The 18,931-nt window shown below is 43.8% G+C and overlaps 1 protein-coding gene across 1 annotated transcript in view; it reads left to right on the top strand.

The window, feature by feature from the left end:
• The window catches only part of LOC142741737 (glycoprotein-N-acetylgalactosamine 3-beta-galactosyltransferase 1-like), a 124,610-nt gene that overhangs the window by 82,809 nt on the left and 22,870 nt on the right, over positions 1-18,931 (top strand). Inside the window, exons 4-5 of the mRNA XM_075851076.1 lie at positions 7,135-7,391; positions 7,941-7,996. Of these exons, the coding sequence (XP_075707191.1) occupies positions 7,135-7,391; positions 7,941-7,996 (313 nt within the window). The remainder of the gene's footprint in view (positions 1-7,134; positions 7,392-7,940; positions 7,997-18,931) is intronic.

Raw genomic sequence — 18,931 nt, 5'->3', positions numbered from 1 at the left:
ATGGTCGTGTGAATAAGGCCTAAGAGGTATATGCTAAAAATAAATTGATAATTACGGCTGACAATAAAAAAAATTATAGAATTTCCATAACAAATAGGAATGTCACGGTCAGGTCTCAGGACAGGATAAAGTATCCACTATGTCACTATTGGATTTGGCTAGGCTAAATCGGGAGTCGGAATTTAATCGATTTTGAAATTTTCACCTTTCCACTCCCCCACCGATTAGGACTTACAGATGATATTTTTGGAACAAGGTACCGGAATCAATAAAAATAAGTGAGGTCGTATAAATCCAAGGTCGGGGCCGGTAGAGTTAATGCAACACGATAAGGCAAAAATCCAAAGGCAGGGCCAGGAAACAGTCGGGGTCAAATGCAAAACACCAACCAGCTGACATAGGCCTGTCCCTCTTGTAGCAGTGCTCACACTTGCCAGTATGGAGAGGGTGACGGTGAGACAAGGAGAGGTAAGTCAGCGACTCAGATATGCACAGAGATCGGATTTCTGTTATTGGGGAGAATATAGCAGAGAAACAAGTTGGGCAACAGTCCTAGAACAAAAAGTAAAGAAGGTGGAGTAGAGAGAGAAAAATAAGACAAAAATGAAAAAAAAAAGAGTTGATAAGTGAGAGGAAGGAATGTGAAGAGGGGTCATATTGCCTACCAAGATGTCCTTGCCTCAGCTCATTGATCAAATTAAAAAAGTGTGTGTGAAGGGGACTTGAATGGACAATAACTTTTCAAACAACTTATGCTGATCTAAGATTATACCTGATATACATCAAATTTGTAATTTACTTACTGTTAAAATTCAGTAGTTTTATCCATGCAAATTCTGTGTAAACTTACTGCCACTGGGTGTCTCCCTTCCTGCAATATGCTGTGCACCACCTGTTGTCAAGCTGATTCCATCCCTCGCAGTGTCAGACTGGAGTAACTTGGGCATACCCTTCAGTTTTATAGAAATAATGCGAACACTCTTAATTATGTAGTAAAATGTGTGTAGTAAAACTAACACCAATATTGCCAACATATGGTGACCATATAATGGTAGATACCGGTACTAGACAGGCACGCTGCAGACCATATAAGTGAATACAGTACAGCGAAATGAAGACTCACAGGTGACGTCTTCTCAGAATAGAGACGTTCATTGCCTTTTCTTCTTCATCTGGCCCAGACCGCCATGATGACTTCTTCCAGCCACAACTCGACTCTGCAGAATTTGCAACACAAACATCTTTGGCTCCTGGCTTTTCCTGCACCCTCCCCACCTATCACCCACCCTCTACAAAAACTCACCATTTATAGTGCCCCAGATGAAAATAATTCCCCCTCTTGGTGCCCCACACTGTAATAGTACCCCCCTTTTGTGCTCTACACAGTAATAGTGCCCCATTTAGGCCCCACACAGTAATAATGCCCTACCTACACAGGAATGCCTCCCTAGTAGTCCCTTTTGTGTCCCCATATAGTAGTTAGGTCCTCCTATGTGCCCCAATATAGTAGTTAGGCCCCCTTATGCCCCTATATATTAGTTACGTCCCCTCGTGCCTCTAGATTATAGTTAAACCCCCCTTTTGCCCCTATGTAGTAGTTAGGCCCCCTCTGTGCCCCTATATATTAGTTAGGCCCCTTTGTGCCTCCCATTTAGTAGTTAGGCCCGCTTGTGCCCTCCATATAGTAGTTAGGTCCCCTTTTTGCCACCCATATAGTAGTTGGGCCCCTTCTGCCCTCCATATAGTAGTTAGGCCCCCTTGTGCCCTCCATATAGCAGTTATAGTAGTATTTTTGCCAATGCGAATAAAGAAAATATCACCTATTCCCGCTTCCACGATGAGCGTATGGATCTACCACCTGCTTCTGCTGTCCGTGACCCGCCGTGAGTCACATAATTGCGTCACCTGCGCCGGGGCGCCGACATCCTCCCGACCTCTAGTAGGCCACAGTTCTTAAACAGCCTGTAGCTTACAAGAGTAAGTGCCAGGGCAGGGAGCCAAAGGCTCTCTGCTCCGCGGTTGGAGAGATGCATCTCGGTTTCTGGGCACCCCGGAGTCCAAAGCCGGTCTCTGGTTACAGACAGAGGTGTGGGTGTGTGTCTTCACTACCTGGCTATAACAGTCTCTAGAGAAGGCAGGGGGGAGGAGAAGGAGGGAGCAGAGAGAGAGTGAGTCAGCAACAGACTCGCTGCATAAAAGTCTAAGAAGTGGGGTGAGCAGGGCGAGGAAGCAGAGTGAGAAACACACAGATGTGCTGCAGTTGCTGGTAATGTCAGGGCTAAACTTCCTTTTTTCCCTGTTATCTCACACCGAATAACCACCTCTGTAAATTGAAAACTGAAAGCATGCATGGAAAAAAGTACACCAGACAGACAGATGTTGGTAGACATCTTTCCCTCAGTCAAGTAGGAAGTGAACTGAACTTTTTATTGAACAAAGAAAATAAACACATGTTCCCTCCCTAGAGATGTGGGACGTGCTTAAGCCCCATTGGCTCCTCAGCTGTAAGTCCATCTGTACACTCCTCTTGCATTCCAGGGGCGGTGTCTCCATAGGCGTGTTTCTCATACAGACTCCATCTTGTTTCATTTACAAATCTTTGTGTAATATACTGATTTTTAGTTTATATAAAGTAATAATGTTTTTGCAAACAATATACATAGTAATGATCCCTGACAGTAAGATTTCTATGTCACCCCAGTGATAGAGATAGGCGAGCCGGATTCTCCTCATCTATGTGTGCAGTTTATATAAACATGATAGCCGTCAGGCTCCGCCCACTAGCTCAGAGACAAATGAGAATTAGAGATAGAGCCTGCAGATGGGAAAACTGCTAAATAATGCAGAATACAAGCCATATAATGACCAGAAATACTGTCATTTATCATGTACACAAGTATGACAGCTTATTCTGAAAAGCCCAGCATTTTTCCTGGAATTTGAAAATTAATCTCCTTTATTTATTTAAATAGCCAGCAGAAAAACTGAACGGCTTGAAGTGTACATAAAGCGTCCGTCCCCTCTAGATGCATTCTACATACCTACAGGCATTCCTGTGTAGGTAGGGCACTATAAAGGAGATTTATTTTCAAATTCCACAAGTAGTGCTGATCTTTTCCTCCTGAATATTGTTCCTGTAGCGTGGAGATCGCTGTTTTCTTTATATATTCTGAAAAGCTACCTGAAAAGTTAGGTACGCTTTAAACTTTCTTTGGAGTGAGGGAAAGGAAGATATTCCGTCAACAGAAAGCAAGTGGTAAATGGATCTTAAACGGTATTAATGTAGTTAGATTAAAGGATAAATAGAAATGAATCTAAAAAGAAGGGAAAAATAAAGAAAATAATATAATATACTGTATAACACAGCACACATTTAACTTGATTTATTAAAAAAAAGAAAAATAAGCATTCCCCTCAGATCCTAAACACTAATCAATAGTATAATGATGATGATGATGATGATGATGATGATGATGATAATACAAATAATAATCTGAACAATTAGTTAAAAAAATCTATAAATCTAGACAATAGACAAAAAAAAATCATGAGCCTAACATTTTTCACTGGGTACAGGCATATTCATGCACAATTTAGTTCTTACATTTAATAAACTTCCTGTTTTAGGCCGAATTTACACGAGCGTGTGCGTTTTGCGCGCGCAAAAAAACGCTGCGTTTTGCGTGCGCAAAAGGCAATTGACAGCTCCGTGTGTCATCCGTGTATGATGCGCGGCTGCGTGATTTTCGCGCAGCCGCCATCATAGAGATGAGGTAGTCGACGCCCGTCACTGTCCAAGGTGCTGAAAGAGCTAACTGATCGGCAGTAACTCTTTCAGCACCTTCGACAGTGAATGCCGATCACAATATACACCAACCTGTGAATAAAAAAAGACGTTCAAACTTACCATGAACTGCCTGCTTCCTCCAGTCCGGTCTCCCGGCCGTTGCCTTGGTGACGCGTCCCTCTCTTGTCATCCGGCCCCACCTCCCAGGATGACGCGGCAGGCCATGAGACCGCTGCAGCCTGTGATTGGCTGCAGCCTGTGCTTGGCCTGTGATTGGCTGCAGCTGTCACTTGGCCTGAATTGTCATCCCGGGAGGTCGGACTGGAGGAATGAGCCGGGACTTATCGGTAAGTCCGAACTTCTGTTTTTTTTTACACGTATATGTATATTGTGATCAAAAGTCACTGTCCATGGTGCTGAAACAGTTTAAGTCTTTGAGCACCGTGGGCAGTGACTTTCTCCTGACGTCGCGTACCCGAACATTTTTTGCCGGGTTCGGTCAAAACGAGTTCGGCCGAACCCGGTGAAGTTCGGTGCGCTCATCTCTAATTTGACACTCCGTTTGGATGTTTGTAACCAGAAAAGCACGTGGTGCTTTTCTGTTTACATTCATCCTTTTGACAGCTCTTGCGTGATTTTCGCGCATGCAACGCAGGACCGTCCGTGTGGCATGCGTTGTTTTCACGCACCCATTGAAGTCAATGGGTGCGTGTTGCGTGAAAAACGCAAGAATATAGAACATGTCGTGAGTTTTACGCAACGCACTCACGCAGCGCAAAATTCACGCATCGTCTAAACAGCCCCATAGACTATTATAGGTGCGTACGACACGCGTGAAAAGCACGCGCGTCGCACGCGCGTATAATACGCTCGTGTAAATGAGGCCTTAAACATCCGTATTTAACCCCTTCCTGCCTGCCCATATTGTAATGGCACATGTTTTTTTTTATGTCTCATGTCACAATCCGTATTTTTAATTTTTTTTTAATATTGAACCTTTCACACAGGCTGCTGACTCCTTACATAAGTCATCTTATCGTTACATTTTAAAGTTGAAGGCAGATAACACAGAATCACATTAATTACAATAGGTGGTAGAGACATCTCACCTTTGTCTCCCACTCTCTGCATAGTGTCCTTTGCACATGTCACAGAGCATGCTCACAACACTCTGCCATAGAAGTCAGGCTTCGGAATCAATAGCACAGTCGACTACGGTATTGATATACGTCAAAATGACGGAACCCTTGCGCAACGGAGACAAACGGAAACCATTGGTACAGGATCCGTCACCATTGAAATTTCCGTTTATGTCTGTCAGGGCTCCGTTCCGACGGAGAGCTCAAACAGAACGTCGGAACAGAGCCCTAGTGCAGATGTGAACGAAGCCTCAGTTAGTCGTTTTGAAACTGAGGTTTCTTACTGCAACTGCTGTTTATGGCTAAGAACATTCAGAAAATAAAAACAGATTAGAATATGTTTCTGTTCAACAAGCAATGTGCTACATCCTATAAGTAATTTAATAGGCATAAAAATGGCAATTCAAATTTTAAAGTGCCTTTGAACATAAGGAGGGCAAAGTGGGATTGCACTGTATTGTAGTCAATGTGTCACTATTGGCTGAGTGGTAAATTGGGATCACATCGCCTTCTTAATAACTCGGTTTTTTTCACGTGATCCCTCCCTCACATTAAAAAATATACAACATGCCCTCTCTAACGACCCCCCAATTTGGAACTTTTAGGGATGTTTCAGTAGATGCAGTAGAACACACTTATTAAGTTTAATAGGCATCTAATAGATGCTGTAATTTAAAGAGGCTCTGTCACCACATTATAAGTGCCCTATCTCCTACATGAGTTTTTTATTTAGAAAAACTATCTATTTTCACCACGTTAGGAGCTATTTTAGCTTTATGCTAATTCGTTTCTTAATGCCCAACTGGGCATGTTTTTACTTTAGACCAAGTGGGCGTTGTAAAGAAGTGTATGACGCTGACCAATCAGTGACCAATCAGCATCATACACTTCTCTCCATTCATTTACTCAGCGCATAATGATCCTGCTAGGTCAGTATGTGCTGTCTAAGGCTGGGTTCACACGACCTATTTTCAGACGTATTGGAGGCGTTTTACACCTCGAAATACATCTGAAAACAAGCCTCGAATACGTCGCAAACATCTGCCCATTCATTTCAATGGGTTTGGCGATGTACTGTGCCGACGACCTGTCATTTTACGCGTCGCTGTCAAAAGACGGCGCGTAAAATAACAGCCTCGTCAAAGAAGTGCAGGACAGTTCTTGGGACGTAATTGGAGTCGTTTTTCATTGAATCCAATGAAGAACAGCTCCAAATTACGTCCGTAATTGACGCCTCGCATAACGCGAGTACGAGCAATTATGTCTCAAATGCAGGAGCTGTTTTCTCCTGAAAACAGCGCCGTAATTTCAGCCGTAATTGACGTTATCGTGTGCACATACCCTAATACTGACACATTAACATTACTGAAGTGTCTTGACAGTAAATAGACATTCCTTCCAGCCAGGACAGGATGTCTATTCTCAATCCCGACACTTCGGTAACATTTCTGTGGTACTTACAGCAGAGCAAGCGTAATCTCGCGAGATCACGCTGTAAATGACAGGTTACAGCGAGATTACGCTTGTTCTGCTGTAAGTACCACATAAACGTTACCGAAGTGTCGGGATTGTGAACAGACATCCCGTCCTGGCTGGAAGGAATGTCTATTCACTGTCTGAACACTTCAGTAACGTTAATGTGTCAGTATAAGACAGCACATACTGATCTAGCAGGATCCCTATGCGCTGAGTAAATGAATGGAGAGCAGTGTATGACGCTGGTTGGTCACTGATTTGTCAGCGTCATACACTTCTCTGTACAATGCCCACTTGGTCTAAAGTAAAAGCACGCCCTGTTGGGTTTTAAGAAAGTAATTAGCATAAATCTAAAATCGCTCCTAACGTGGTGAAAATAGATAGTTTTTCTAAATAAATAGCACTGCTGTCACCTACATTATAGCGTCCATCTCCTTATGTAGGAGATAGGGCACTTATAATGTGGTGACAGAGCCTCTTTAAGAGGTCTCTTTTCGTAGATGATTTTCATAAAACTCACAACTGTAGTTCTACTTTAGAGTTTGTCGGTCATGTCCATGAATGGTTCAGTTATGTTCTGTTTGTAAGTGAGTAGTTTATGTAATATACAACGTAACTTTCCAGATGAGGCCATTGTGACTTTTTAGTTTCTCCGCTCACTCATTAGTAGAGCTATGACATGAGAATTTCAGTGATGGGAAACAAATCATTTTGTTTTCTTGTGTTCCTCAGGGTTCCCAGTGCTGCTCGGACCTGGCTATATCCTTCCACTATGTTGATGCAGTACTCATGCACACATTGGAGTACTTTACTTACCATCTAAGAGCATATGGATACCAATATAGGTATCAGCCACAATTGTCAAATCTTACCAACCACTTGCTGTTTCAAAGTATCAATAGAAAAAGTCAACAAACAACAAGGAAACCTAGTATAAATGTATCATCTTCTGTACAAGGAGTTTGGCCTGAAGTTCAAAACACTCAAAAGTCACAGGCTCCGTTCTATTTACTAACACTATTTGCTTGTTTTTCCAACCCAGTATTTTTGTGTAATTATTTTTTTTAATAACTGTCAACCGGCGAGGGGGATCTGGTCTTCCTAGTATTGACCTTATAAACTAAACTGATTGTCTACATAAAAATTAAACACATACAGATCAGGGATCACATGACTCACATAATCACTTACAAGAAAACGGAGTCTCATCATTAAATATTGATGCTCACGCACCGAGCATTGATCCCCATGGAGGCTTTAAAATCTTTTCCATCTTTGGACTACCTTTCTACCTTGTGGATACATTTGAGCAAGTGTAGATTTCTTACAAAAAAAATTGTTGGAAAGTAATAATTTATCATAGGTATCAACACTTCCCTAGACTTCTATATAGAGATAAGCAAATTTTCCAAAATTAGTTTCAGGTCCGATTCGGTCATATTGACCTTCCGATTCAATTCAGTCCCAATAAATTTGCAGCCATTCGTAAGTCCCCCGATTGCCCTGAAACTCATGTCTGACTCTCTGATGTCTTTTAGGACTGTATCCAAGTTAAGTCCAAACCCTTTACATTTCTTTAATGTTAAGCCAGCAGGTACAGTAATATCAAAGTGACAACAACATATATGAATAGAAGGGTGGATAACCGCAGTGCATTTTGGGAAGTCTGTCTGCAAGCCCACCCAAGGTCATGGGATCCTTCTTCTAATCTATAAATTGGCTGTTGACGCTGGCTGACGGCCGCCATTTAGTCACAATTCGTGAATACCACGAACATCTACACTATTGGGATTTGCTGAATCCGAAGCTTTTGGGAAATTCTGACTAAATTCGATTAGTGTGAAATCGATTTGCTCATATCTACTTCTAGACCATGTTTTCAGTTCTGCTCCACTGTGTGTTTTTCTAGTACTCCTTCTAATATTCTGCTGATGATTTTTAAGCCAAGTAAACATGGGTAGATATTTTAAAGACACCAACGGTTGGTTGGTAAGGCATTTGCCCATCTTCCGTACCATATCTATATCACAGGAACCTGTAGGCACAGATTGCCTGCCTCCTTAGACTCTACCCATCAAATGATGTAAGGCTTTAAAATGCTTGCTCTAAAATAAAGCAGAACATTGCGGGGCACTTCTTTAACATTTAACATCTGCAGCTTTCCCTTTGTCCCAAAACACCTAATTAACATATGAATACTCAATATTTACATATGATTATCAGTGTAGTCATATATTAATTTTACCTTCAGCATTCACCCTACCCCAAGGCATAGGCCCTACCCCAAGCATAGGCCTGTTGTTCCTATATGTAAATCCAGCCTTGCTCTCTATGCATTTCTGAATTAATTTAAGATGTTAAAAGGCAAAAACTACCTCTTTTGTTTTAAAATATATATTTTTATTAGTTCATATGTGCAATATTATATTAGAAAATAATATATATTTTGTATAAAACTTATTTTATTCTATTAAATTGTAATTCACAGCTATTCTTTAATTTTATGGTCGTCTAAAATAAGTTTTAGTCTATTTGTATAATTCTAAACATTTTAACGGAATTAAAGGTTTTGAATGTTACCCCATTTCTTGTTTCTATATAGACCTTTTTCCTTGTGAACATGTAACGTTATTAAAAAAAAAACTGATAAGAATGTGTTTTGTATATAAATTGTTTCTTTTTTGGGGAGGGTAAACCTCTAGCACTATTTTTGGCAAGATATTAGGTAATTGGAGGTAAGGTAATGCATTATCGGAATTTTGCAAGGGGAAACTGGCCAGCCAGACAATGTATTAATAGATGGAGGCCATTGTTGGTGTCTTTCAGCTCTGACTCATAAAATATCCTAGTGGGCAGGGCCGGCGTAAGAGGGGGGCAAACTGGGCAATTGCCCAGGGCCCCCCCTACTCTTAGGGCCCCGGGCCCGCCCGCAGATGCCAGGCCGTCCGGCCCATAACATTTATGGGCTGGGCAGCACGGGCCCTCTCATGCCCGGTGGCGTTGCTAACACCGGAGGGGACCCATCGATGCTAGCGACAGCCACATTCACCTGTATCTGCGTCCTCAAATACAAATGAATATTATAAGTCGCTGGGATGAATCCCTGCGCAAGACAGCGTGATGATGTCACTGCATCACGCTGGTCTGCGCATGCGTCCCGCCCGTAGGATGTTCAGCGCTTCATCTGTCGCGGCATCGGGACAAGGTAAGTACAAATCTTTTTATTTTTTTGTGATGTCACTATATACAAGGAGGGGTTGTGTAGCACTATATACAAGGAGGGACACACGCTGTGTAGCACTATATACAAGGACACACACACACACTGTGTAGCAGTATATACAAGGAGGCACACAGTGTGTTGCACTGTATACAAGGGATGTCTGTGTAGCACTATATACAAGGGGGGGCTGTGTAGCACTATATACAAAGGGCGGCACACGGTGTGTAGCACTGTATACAAGGGAGGCGGGGTCTTTGTAGCACTATATACAAGGGGGACACGCTGTTAGCACTATATACAAGGGGGGCTGTGTAGCACTATATACAAAGGGGATGCCTGTGTAGCACTATATACAAGGAGGGGGATGTCTGTGTAGCACTATATAGAAAGGGTGCTGTGAGGGGGCTGTGTAGCACTATATGCAAGGGAGGGGGGCTGTGTAGCACTATATTAAAGGGAGGGGGCTGTGTAGCACTATGTACAAGGGGGGAGCGCTATGTAGCACTATATACAGGAGGGGTCTGGGTAGCACTATATACAACAGGGGGATGTGTAGCACTATATACAAGGGGGCCTGTATAGAGCTATGTGTAGCACTATATACAAGGGGATGTCTGTGTAGCACTATATACAAGGGGGTGTGCTGTGTAGCACTATATACAAGCGGGGGCTGTGTAGCACTATATACAAGGGCGATGTCTGTGTAGCATTATATACAAGGGGGTGCTGTGTAGCACTATATACAGGGGGTGTCTGTGTAGCACTATATACAAGGGGGGGTTGTGTAGCACTATGTACAAGGGAGGGGGTTGTGTAGCACTGAATACAAGTGATGGGGGCTGTGTAGCACTATATAAAAGGGACGAGGCTGTGTGGCACTATACACGACGGGAGGGGATTCTGGCATTATATACAAGGGGGTGTGGCACTATATACAAGGGGGGCTGTGCGGCACTATATACAAGGGAGGGGGCTGTGTGGCAATATACACGGGAGACTGGTGATTAGCACTTTATACAAGGAGGTGGGAGTGGCACTATATAATAAAAGGGCTGTGTGTCACTATATACAAGGGGGGGGGCACTGTGTGGCACTATATAGAAGGGGGGGGCTGTGTGGCACTATATACAAGAGAGGCTGTGTGGCACTATATATAAGGGGGGGGGTTGTGGCGCTATCTATAGGGGCTTTGTTTGCTACCTACAGGGGGCACAAAGAGGGTATTACTGCTGTGTGGGCACAAAGGGGGCACGGTTACTGATGTGGCACTTTTATTATGTCGAGCACTGAGGGATCATTATTATCATCTGGGGCACTGTAGATTGCGAGTTTGTTTAGAGTTTGTTTAGAGGATGGGGTATAGGTGTGGTGGATGCTTGAAAAGCGAGAAACCAACATGTCCGTGTGTCAAATTCTGCAGAGACAAATCATGGCTGGAATAAGTCGTCACTGAAATGATGGGGTAGGGAGAAGACAGGTGAGCCCTAATCTACCCGCCACTCAGTCCCTGCCTACTTGCACGGCCCGTCCTAGGCGACAGCCTACGCTCAATAAGTGCACAACAGACCAACAGACAAGGGTACACAGAAGCTAAGGGAAATGGGGCAGTTGCCTACGGCAACACCGTGAGCAACAAGAGTAGTGAACGAGCCGAGTCAAACCAGGAGTGTACGAGGTACCAAATGCAGAGCAGAAGAGTAGTCAGTAAAGCCAGGGTCAATTTGAAGCAGAGGACAATAGTACAAGCAGCAGCAGCAGAGCCAGGAAACAGACAGAATCACAGGCAAAGGAGGAGCAGGAAATGAGGGTATAAATAGACAGAGGGCGGGAGCTAGCTCCGTCTGGCCAGGTTGTGATAGGTTCTCCCACTGCTCAGCCTCCCAGCCTGAGTGGTAGGAGATCGAGTCACTCTAACAGATCTAGGCACAGATGCAGGCTGATTAACCACGGGCGTCGACAAAGAAGCTGTGTCAGGCAAATCCATTACAGTGCCCCCCCTTTTATGAGGGGCCACTGGACCCTTCCTAGGTGGACCTGGCTTGTTGGGGAACCGAAGATGGAACTTCCTGAGCAATAACCCGGCGTGAACATCCCGGGCGGGTACCCAAGTCCTCTCCTCAGGCCCGTAACCTCTCCAATGGACCAGGTACTGGAGGGAGTCCTGGACCATCCTGCTGTCCACAATCTTGGCCGCCTCGAATTCTACCCCTTCAGGAGTGAGAACAGGGACCGGAGGTTTCCTCGAGGTAGCCAAGGACGGGGAGCATCTTTTCAGGAGGGAGGCATGGAACACTTTGTGTATCTGAAAGGACGGAGGTAACTCCAGCCGGAAGGAGACAGGGTTAAGGACCTCAATGATCTTGTACGGCCCTATATACCGGGGAGCAAATTTTTTGGACGGGACTTTAAGGCGCAAATTTTTTGAGCACAGCCACACCAGATCCCCGACCACAAACAAGGGGTTAGTGGAACGTCTCTTATCTGCCTGAGTCTTTTGGATGCTCTGGGATGCCTCAAGGTTCTTCTGAACCTGGGCCCAGACTGTGCACAGTTCCCGATGAACGACATCTACCTCGGGATTGTTGGAACCACCAGCTGAAACGGAGGAGAACTGTGGATTAAACCCAAAATTACAGAAAAAGGGGAGACCCCCGACGAGTTAATGACCCGGTTATTAAGGGAAAATTTGGCGAGGGGAATGAAGGAGACCCAATCATCTTGACAGTCAGAGATAAAACACCTTAAATATTGTTCTAGAGACTGATTAGCCCTCTCAGTTTGACCATTAGTTTCAGGATGGAAGGCCGAGGAGAAGGACAGATCAATCTCCAACTTCTTACAGAAGGCTCTCCAAAACAATGAAACAAATTGTACCCCTCTGTCAGAAACAATATTGTCAGGAACCCCATGGAGACCCAGGATGTGTTTGACAAACAAGGTAGCTAACGTCTTGGCATTGGGTAGTTTATTGAGAGGTACAAAGTGGGACATCTTGCTGAAGCGGTCTTCTACAACCCACACCACCGACTTGCCTTGGGATGGAGGCAGATCGGTGATAAAATCCATGGAGATATGGGTCCAAGGTCTTTGGGGAATGGGCAAAGAACATAGTAAGCCCGCTGGTCGGGACCTGGGAGTCTTGGACCTAGCACAAGTTTCACAATCAGCGACGTAGGCCTTAATGTCTTTAAGCAACCCAGGCCACCAATATAGTTCTAGAAATGAGGTGTTTGGTACCCAGGATGCCTGGATGGCCAGATAGTGCAGAGTCATGATTCTCCCTGAGTACCCTTAGCCGGAATTGCAGGGGAACAAACAGCTTGTTCTCAGGAAGGTTCTCGGGAGCTGAACCTTGATCAGCCGCAATTTCGAAGTCAGAATCAACAGAGGATATGATTATACCTGGGGGCAAAACACAAGCAGGATCCTCCTCAGGAGGAGGGCTGGCCATGAAGCTACGCGACAGTGCATCAGCTTTAATATTTTAGACCCAGCCCTATAGGTGACCACAAAGTTGAATCTAGTAAAAAACAACGCCCATCGAGCTTGTCTCAGGTTTAGCCTCCGGGCAGATTCTAGGAAAACCAGATTCTTGTGGTCGGTAAGGACCGTTACCTGGTGCCTAGCCCCCTCCAGGAAGTGGTGCCACTCTTCAAATGCCCATTTAGTAAGATCCCCGGTATTCCAGTTAAATGTGGGATTATGCATCTGCAACCAAGGAAGGCCTAAAACCAAATCGGACGATAAACCTCTGTAGCCACCATAGGGGAGTCAGAGGAAAAGGCACAAAAACGTTCGAGTCGTCGTTCCCTGAGACGTCGGTCCCTGAGACGTAGTCAGTAAAGCCAGGGTCAATTTGAAGCAGAGGACAATAGTACAAGCAGCAGCAGAGCCAGGAAACAGACAGAATCACAGGCAAAGGAGGAGCAGGAAATGAGGGTATAAATAGACAGAGGGCGGGAGCTAACTCCGTCTGGCCAGGCTGTGATACGTTCTCCCACTCCTCAGCCTCCCAGCCTGAGTGGTAGCAGATCAAGTCACTCTAACAGATCTAGGCACAGATGCAGGCTGATTAACCACAGGCGTCGACAAAGAAGCTGTGTCAGGCAAATCCATTACAGTCACATTGGTCTGGGCCGGATGGAGAAAAAAAAAGGCAAAGTGAACGACTCTAATCAGAGAAAACATCACCTGTGTGTCAAGAGATATAAATGTGCTGTAATCACTTATATTGTCTGCAGAGCTCCTGTGTATAACTGGAATCTTCCAGTATATGGTCACTACATGATGGTAATGTTGGTCTTTGTATAGTGATTTTTATTCAGTAACATTATGGGGTATTATTCAGTCACTATGTGGTTATGGTGTCGCGGTATTATTCAGTAACAGTATGGGGGTACTAGTCAGTCACTATGTGGTTATGGTGTGGCGGTATTATTCAATAACTGTATGGGGGTATTATTCAGTCACTATGTGGTTATGGTGTGGCAGTATTATTCAGTAACAGTATGGTGGTATTATTCAGTCACTATGTGGTTATGGTGTGGTGGTATTATTCAGTAACAGTATGGGGGTATTATTCAGTCACTATGTGGTTATGGTGTGGAGGTATTATTCAGTAACAGTATGGGGGTACTAGTCAGTCACTATTTGCTTATTGTGTGGCGGTATTATTCAGTAACAGTATGGGGATATTATTCAGTCACTTTGGTTATGGTGTGGGGGTATTATTCAGTAACAGTATGGGGGGCATGATTCAGTCACTATGTGGTTATGTTGTGGAGGTATTATTCAGTAACTGTATGGGGGTATTATTTAATCTGGTATAGTGGTATGATTTAATAACTGTACATGTATATAGACCAGTTTTTTTGTGTGAGAGGGGGGACATTTGCTTTGGCTCTTGCAACACTCCTGGACGTGGTAGAAACCAGTGATGCAGTTCTCTGCACATCGCCTTCTGAATTGGCTGTATTTTTTATACAGTAAGGGTGTGTTCACATCTGTGTCCGGGTTCCATTGATGGCTTCCGTCAAACCTTTCCGTCAGGGGAACCCATGGATGGAAACCATAGCTTCTGTTGGCATTACCATTGAATGGCAATGTTTCCATCTCAAATGGTTTCCGTTTGTCTCCATTCCGTAAGGTTTTGTTTTTTTTTGGACTTAATCAATAGCGCAGTCGTTTCCGTTTGGTTTGCATTCATGGGTTCCCCTGATGGAAAAGTCTGACAGATGCCATATATGGAACACTGATGCAGATGTGAACAGGCCCTAATTCAGCATTTGGGGCCCAGCTTTTAACTTTGCCAAGGGCCACACTTTGTCTAAAACCGGCCCTGCAGTAGTGGGGGCACCCTCTTTGCTATCCATATGACCAAATAAGGCAATAGAGAATGAGATAATCCCCTTAAGCCCTGTTGGCTTGTTAGACGATACAGACTATTTTATTATAGTCTGTTTCTGCTGCCCTATAGGCAGAAATCAGACTTTTTCATTTATAGCATTCAGCTGATGGATTTTCAGGGCACTTGTGTGGTACTTGATCTCCCGACATCTTAAACAGAAGCAATTAAATAATAGATGACTGTCAGCAGAATGCAGTGTCATTTACAGCAGTCTTTATTCTGTTTTAAAGGGACACTACGGCCAAAACGTAACTTTCCCATGTGTACCATTATGGTATTCCATGTGTCAGTTTTTCACCTGTTATTTTTCTTGCTACTTCTATCTCTATATATATATATCAGACTTGGATGCTTGCTTATCAGCAGTGTGAATCAGGCTCGGTGACACGCTTTCCCTACTTGAGTCTATGGAGATCTATGTGTCATCCATCACAGGCTTCAGCAGTTCCTGTACCACACTAGTTTTGCACTGGGGGGGGACAGAAAGTTCTATCATCAGCTACTATTGATACTTAAACAGGTTTCCTGTCACACAGGTATAATGTAGAAGAATATAGTGCAGTCTCCTTGTCTGTATACTTATGGTTTCTCAGATTATTTAGGAGAATATAGAGAGAATAATAATCACAGTGTCCCCCAGCATGCAGAAATGGTATGGTCTTTAGCTGGTCATGTGATGATGTGCTGTAGCATCATGAGATTGATAGCAAAGCAGAGAGGAAGAGAAAGCTGGAGAATTATAAGAATCAAGGCAGAGGCTTTTTCAAAGCACAGACAAGGCAGCAGTTCAAAAAGTAAGTACAGTATAAATAAAAGAAGTGTAGAGAGTGGGATACAATTCGGTGGGTATCCAGACATGGAAAGTTGTGTTTCCACTGGAGGTCTTCTTTAACCCCTTCCCGCCCCTGGACGTACTATTAGGTCATGGTAGCTGTATCGTTCGCGCTCCATGACCAAATAGTACGTCACAGGAGTAACGGCCATTTCGGCCGTCTTCCCGACACATGCAGGAGCTGTGACAGCTGCTGTCTCGTACAACAGCAGTTGCCGCAGCTCCTACAGCAGGGACCGATCGCTGTGTCCCTGCTGATTAACCCCTCAAAAGCCGCTTTCAATAGCGATCGCGGCTTTTTAGGGGTTAACCTACCATCGCGGCCTGCTACACGATAGCGTCCGGCGATGGTGGCTATGGCAACCGGATGCCTAACAATGGCGTCCGGCTATGCCATCTATGGAAGCCTAGTGGGTCCTGACAAAGTCAGGACCCACTATGCTTGCTATCAGTGAGTAGCTGACAGCTCTAATACACTGCACTACGCATAGTGCAGTGCATTAGAATAGCGATCAACGCCTCCTGCCCTCAAGTCCCCTAGTGGGACAAAGTAAAAAAGTTTAAAAAAAGTTCAAAAAAGTTAGAAAATAAAAGTTTTAAAAGTAACAAAAGTAAAAATTCCCCTTTTTCTCTTATCAGTCCTTTATTATTAATAAAAATAGGTAAATAAACAAATAAACTATACATAATTATCGCCGCGTCCGTAACGGCCTGATCTACAAAATTATTTTGTTATTTATCCTGCGCGGTGAACGCCATAAAAGAAAATAACAATAAACCATACCGGAATCACAATTTTTTTGAAACTTCACCTCCCAAAAAATGGAATAAAAAGAGATCAAAAAGTCGCATGTACCTAAAAATGGCTCTGATCAAAACTACAGTTCGTTACGCAAAAAACAAGTCCTCGTCCGGCTTTCTTGATGGAAAAATAAAAAAGTTCTGGCTCTTAGAATAAGGTAACACAAAAAGTAAATAATTTTTTACAAAAAGTATTTTATTGTGCAAACGCCATAAGACATAAAAAAAATTATAAACATATGGTATCGCTGTAATCGTATCGCCCCGCAGCGGTGAACGCTGTAAAAAAAATAGAATAAAAAACAATAGTAGAGTTGCTGTTTTTTAGTCACCACGCCACTTAAAAATAGAATAAAAACTGATCAAAAAGTCGCATGCACCCCATGAAAACTACAATGAATTCCTCAAGGAGTCTAGTTTCCAAAACCGTGTCACTTTTTGGGGGTTTCCACTGTTTTGGCACCACAAGACCTCCTCAAACCGGACATGGTGCCTAATAAAAAGGATGCCACAAAATCCTCTAGGTGCTCCTTTGCTTCGGAGACCGGTGCTTCAGTCTAATACCGCACTAGGGCCACATGTGGGATATTTCTCAAAACTGCAGAATCTGGGCAATAAATATTGAGGTGCGTTTCTCTGGTAAAAACTTCTGTTTTACAGAAGAAATGGAATAAAAAGGATTTTCTGTCAAAAAAAATAAAATATGTAAATTTGACCTCTACTTTGCTCTAAATTCCTGTGAAACACCTAAAGGGTTAATAAACTTTCTAAATGCTGTTATGAATACTTTGAGGGGTCTAGTTTCTAAAATGGGTTGTTTGATGGGGGTGTCTAATATATAGGCCCCTCAAAGCAACTTTAGAACTGAACTGGACTTAAAAAAAAAAAATTAGGCAATACTACGCTTCTTATATTATACTGACAATGAGCATTGCCCACCCCGAGATGACCCCAGTTTTGACCGTTTATATAAACGGAGACCCCTATTAGGCCATTTCAGTGCCCGGTTTGCCCAAGCATTCACCCCCGAGAATTATATTTCTATTATATTTCTATTGATGAGTCCTTGGTACATTTTAAAGGAAGGCTTCAATTCTGCCAGTACCTGCCGAGTAAGATGGCAAGGTATGGTGTGAAGATGTATAAGCTGTGCGACAGTGCATCAGGGTATACCTACAAATGTAGGATATATGATGGGAAGGACACCAGTATTCAGCCTCCAGAATGGCCCCCCTTACTGGGAGTTAATGCAAAAATTGTGTGGGATTTGGTGCACGCACTGCTGGACCAGGGTTACCACCTCTACCTGGATAATTTTTATACCAGCGTGCCACTTTTCAAGTGCCTCACTTCCAGAAGTACTGCGGCATGCGGCACTGCTAGAAGAAATCTGAGAGGCCTCCCTAAGACTCTGCTTGGGCAAACACTCAGAAGGGGTGAGAGCTGGGCACAATCTAGCAGCAACATATTGTGCGTCAAGTACAAGGACAAGAGAGATGTCACACCAGTACACATGTACCTGTACGAGGTACCAGTACAGAGACCCCCAAACCAGACGGCATCCTGGACTACAATAGGTACATGGGAGGGGTGGACTTGTCAGATCAAGTCCTGAAGTCCTACAGCACCATGCGGAAAACGAGGGTTTGGTATAAGAAGCTGGCCGTACAGATGGCATTGTACAAATGCGTACGTGCTACATTGATGTGCAGGCCAGAGGGGAACTTTCCTGGAATTTCAAGAGGTGGTTATCAAGAACCTAATCTTTAGGGACCAAGAAGGGGGGCACCCAGTACTTCTGGAAGCGAGGCCACACGCATCGTACCAGGGCAACACTTTCCAGGAAAAGTTCCCCAAACTGGCAAGAAGGGAAAAAGTCAAAAGAGGTGCAAAGTCTGCTACAAGAGGGGGATAAGGAAGGACACAATATATCATTGTGACACGTGTCCCGAAAAACCAGGGCTCTGTATAAAAGAGTGTTTTAAAATTTATCATACATCCCTTAGATTTTTAATCTACCCTGACGCACTCCGCACAGTTTATCCTCCTCATCTTTCCCCTCTGGGCCCTGCTGCGTGCCCAGGCATCTGATAACAGCCACTTGTAGGGTATTGCCGTACCCAGGAGAACCCAAATTACAGTTTATCGGGTGTATGTCTCCGGTGGAGCATTCTGGGCGCAATATATTGGACACTGAAAAAGCATATATGTCTAGAAAATTGCAAATCTCACTCTGCACCATCTGCTGCGTATTATCTTTTACACA

The sequence above is a fragment of the Rhinoderma darwinii genome, chromosome 2, assembly GCF_050947455.1.
Source record: "Rhinoderma darwinii isolate aRhiDar2 chromosome 2, aRhiDar2.hap1, whole genome shotgun sequence".
NCBI classification, from domain to species: domain Eukaryota; kingdom Metazoa; phylum Chordata; class Amphibia; order Anura; family Rhinodermatidae; genus Rhinoderma; species Rhinoderma darwinii.
Note: the sequence above shows the minus strand (reverse complement) of the source record. Positions and strands in the feature narration are given on the sequence as shown.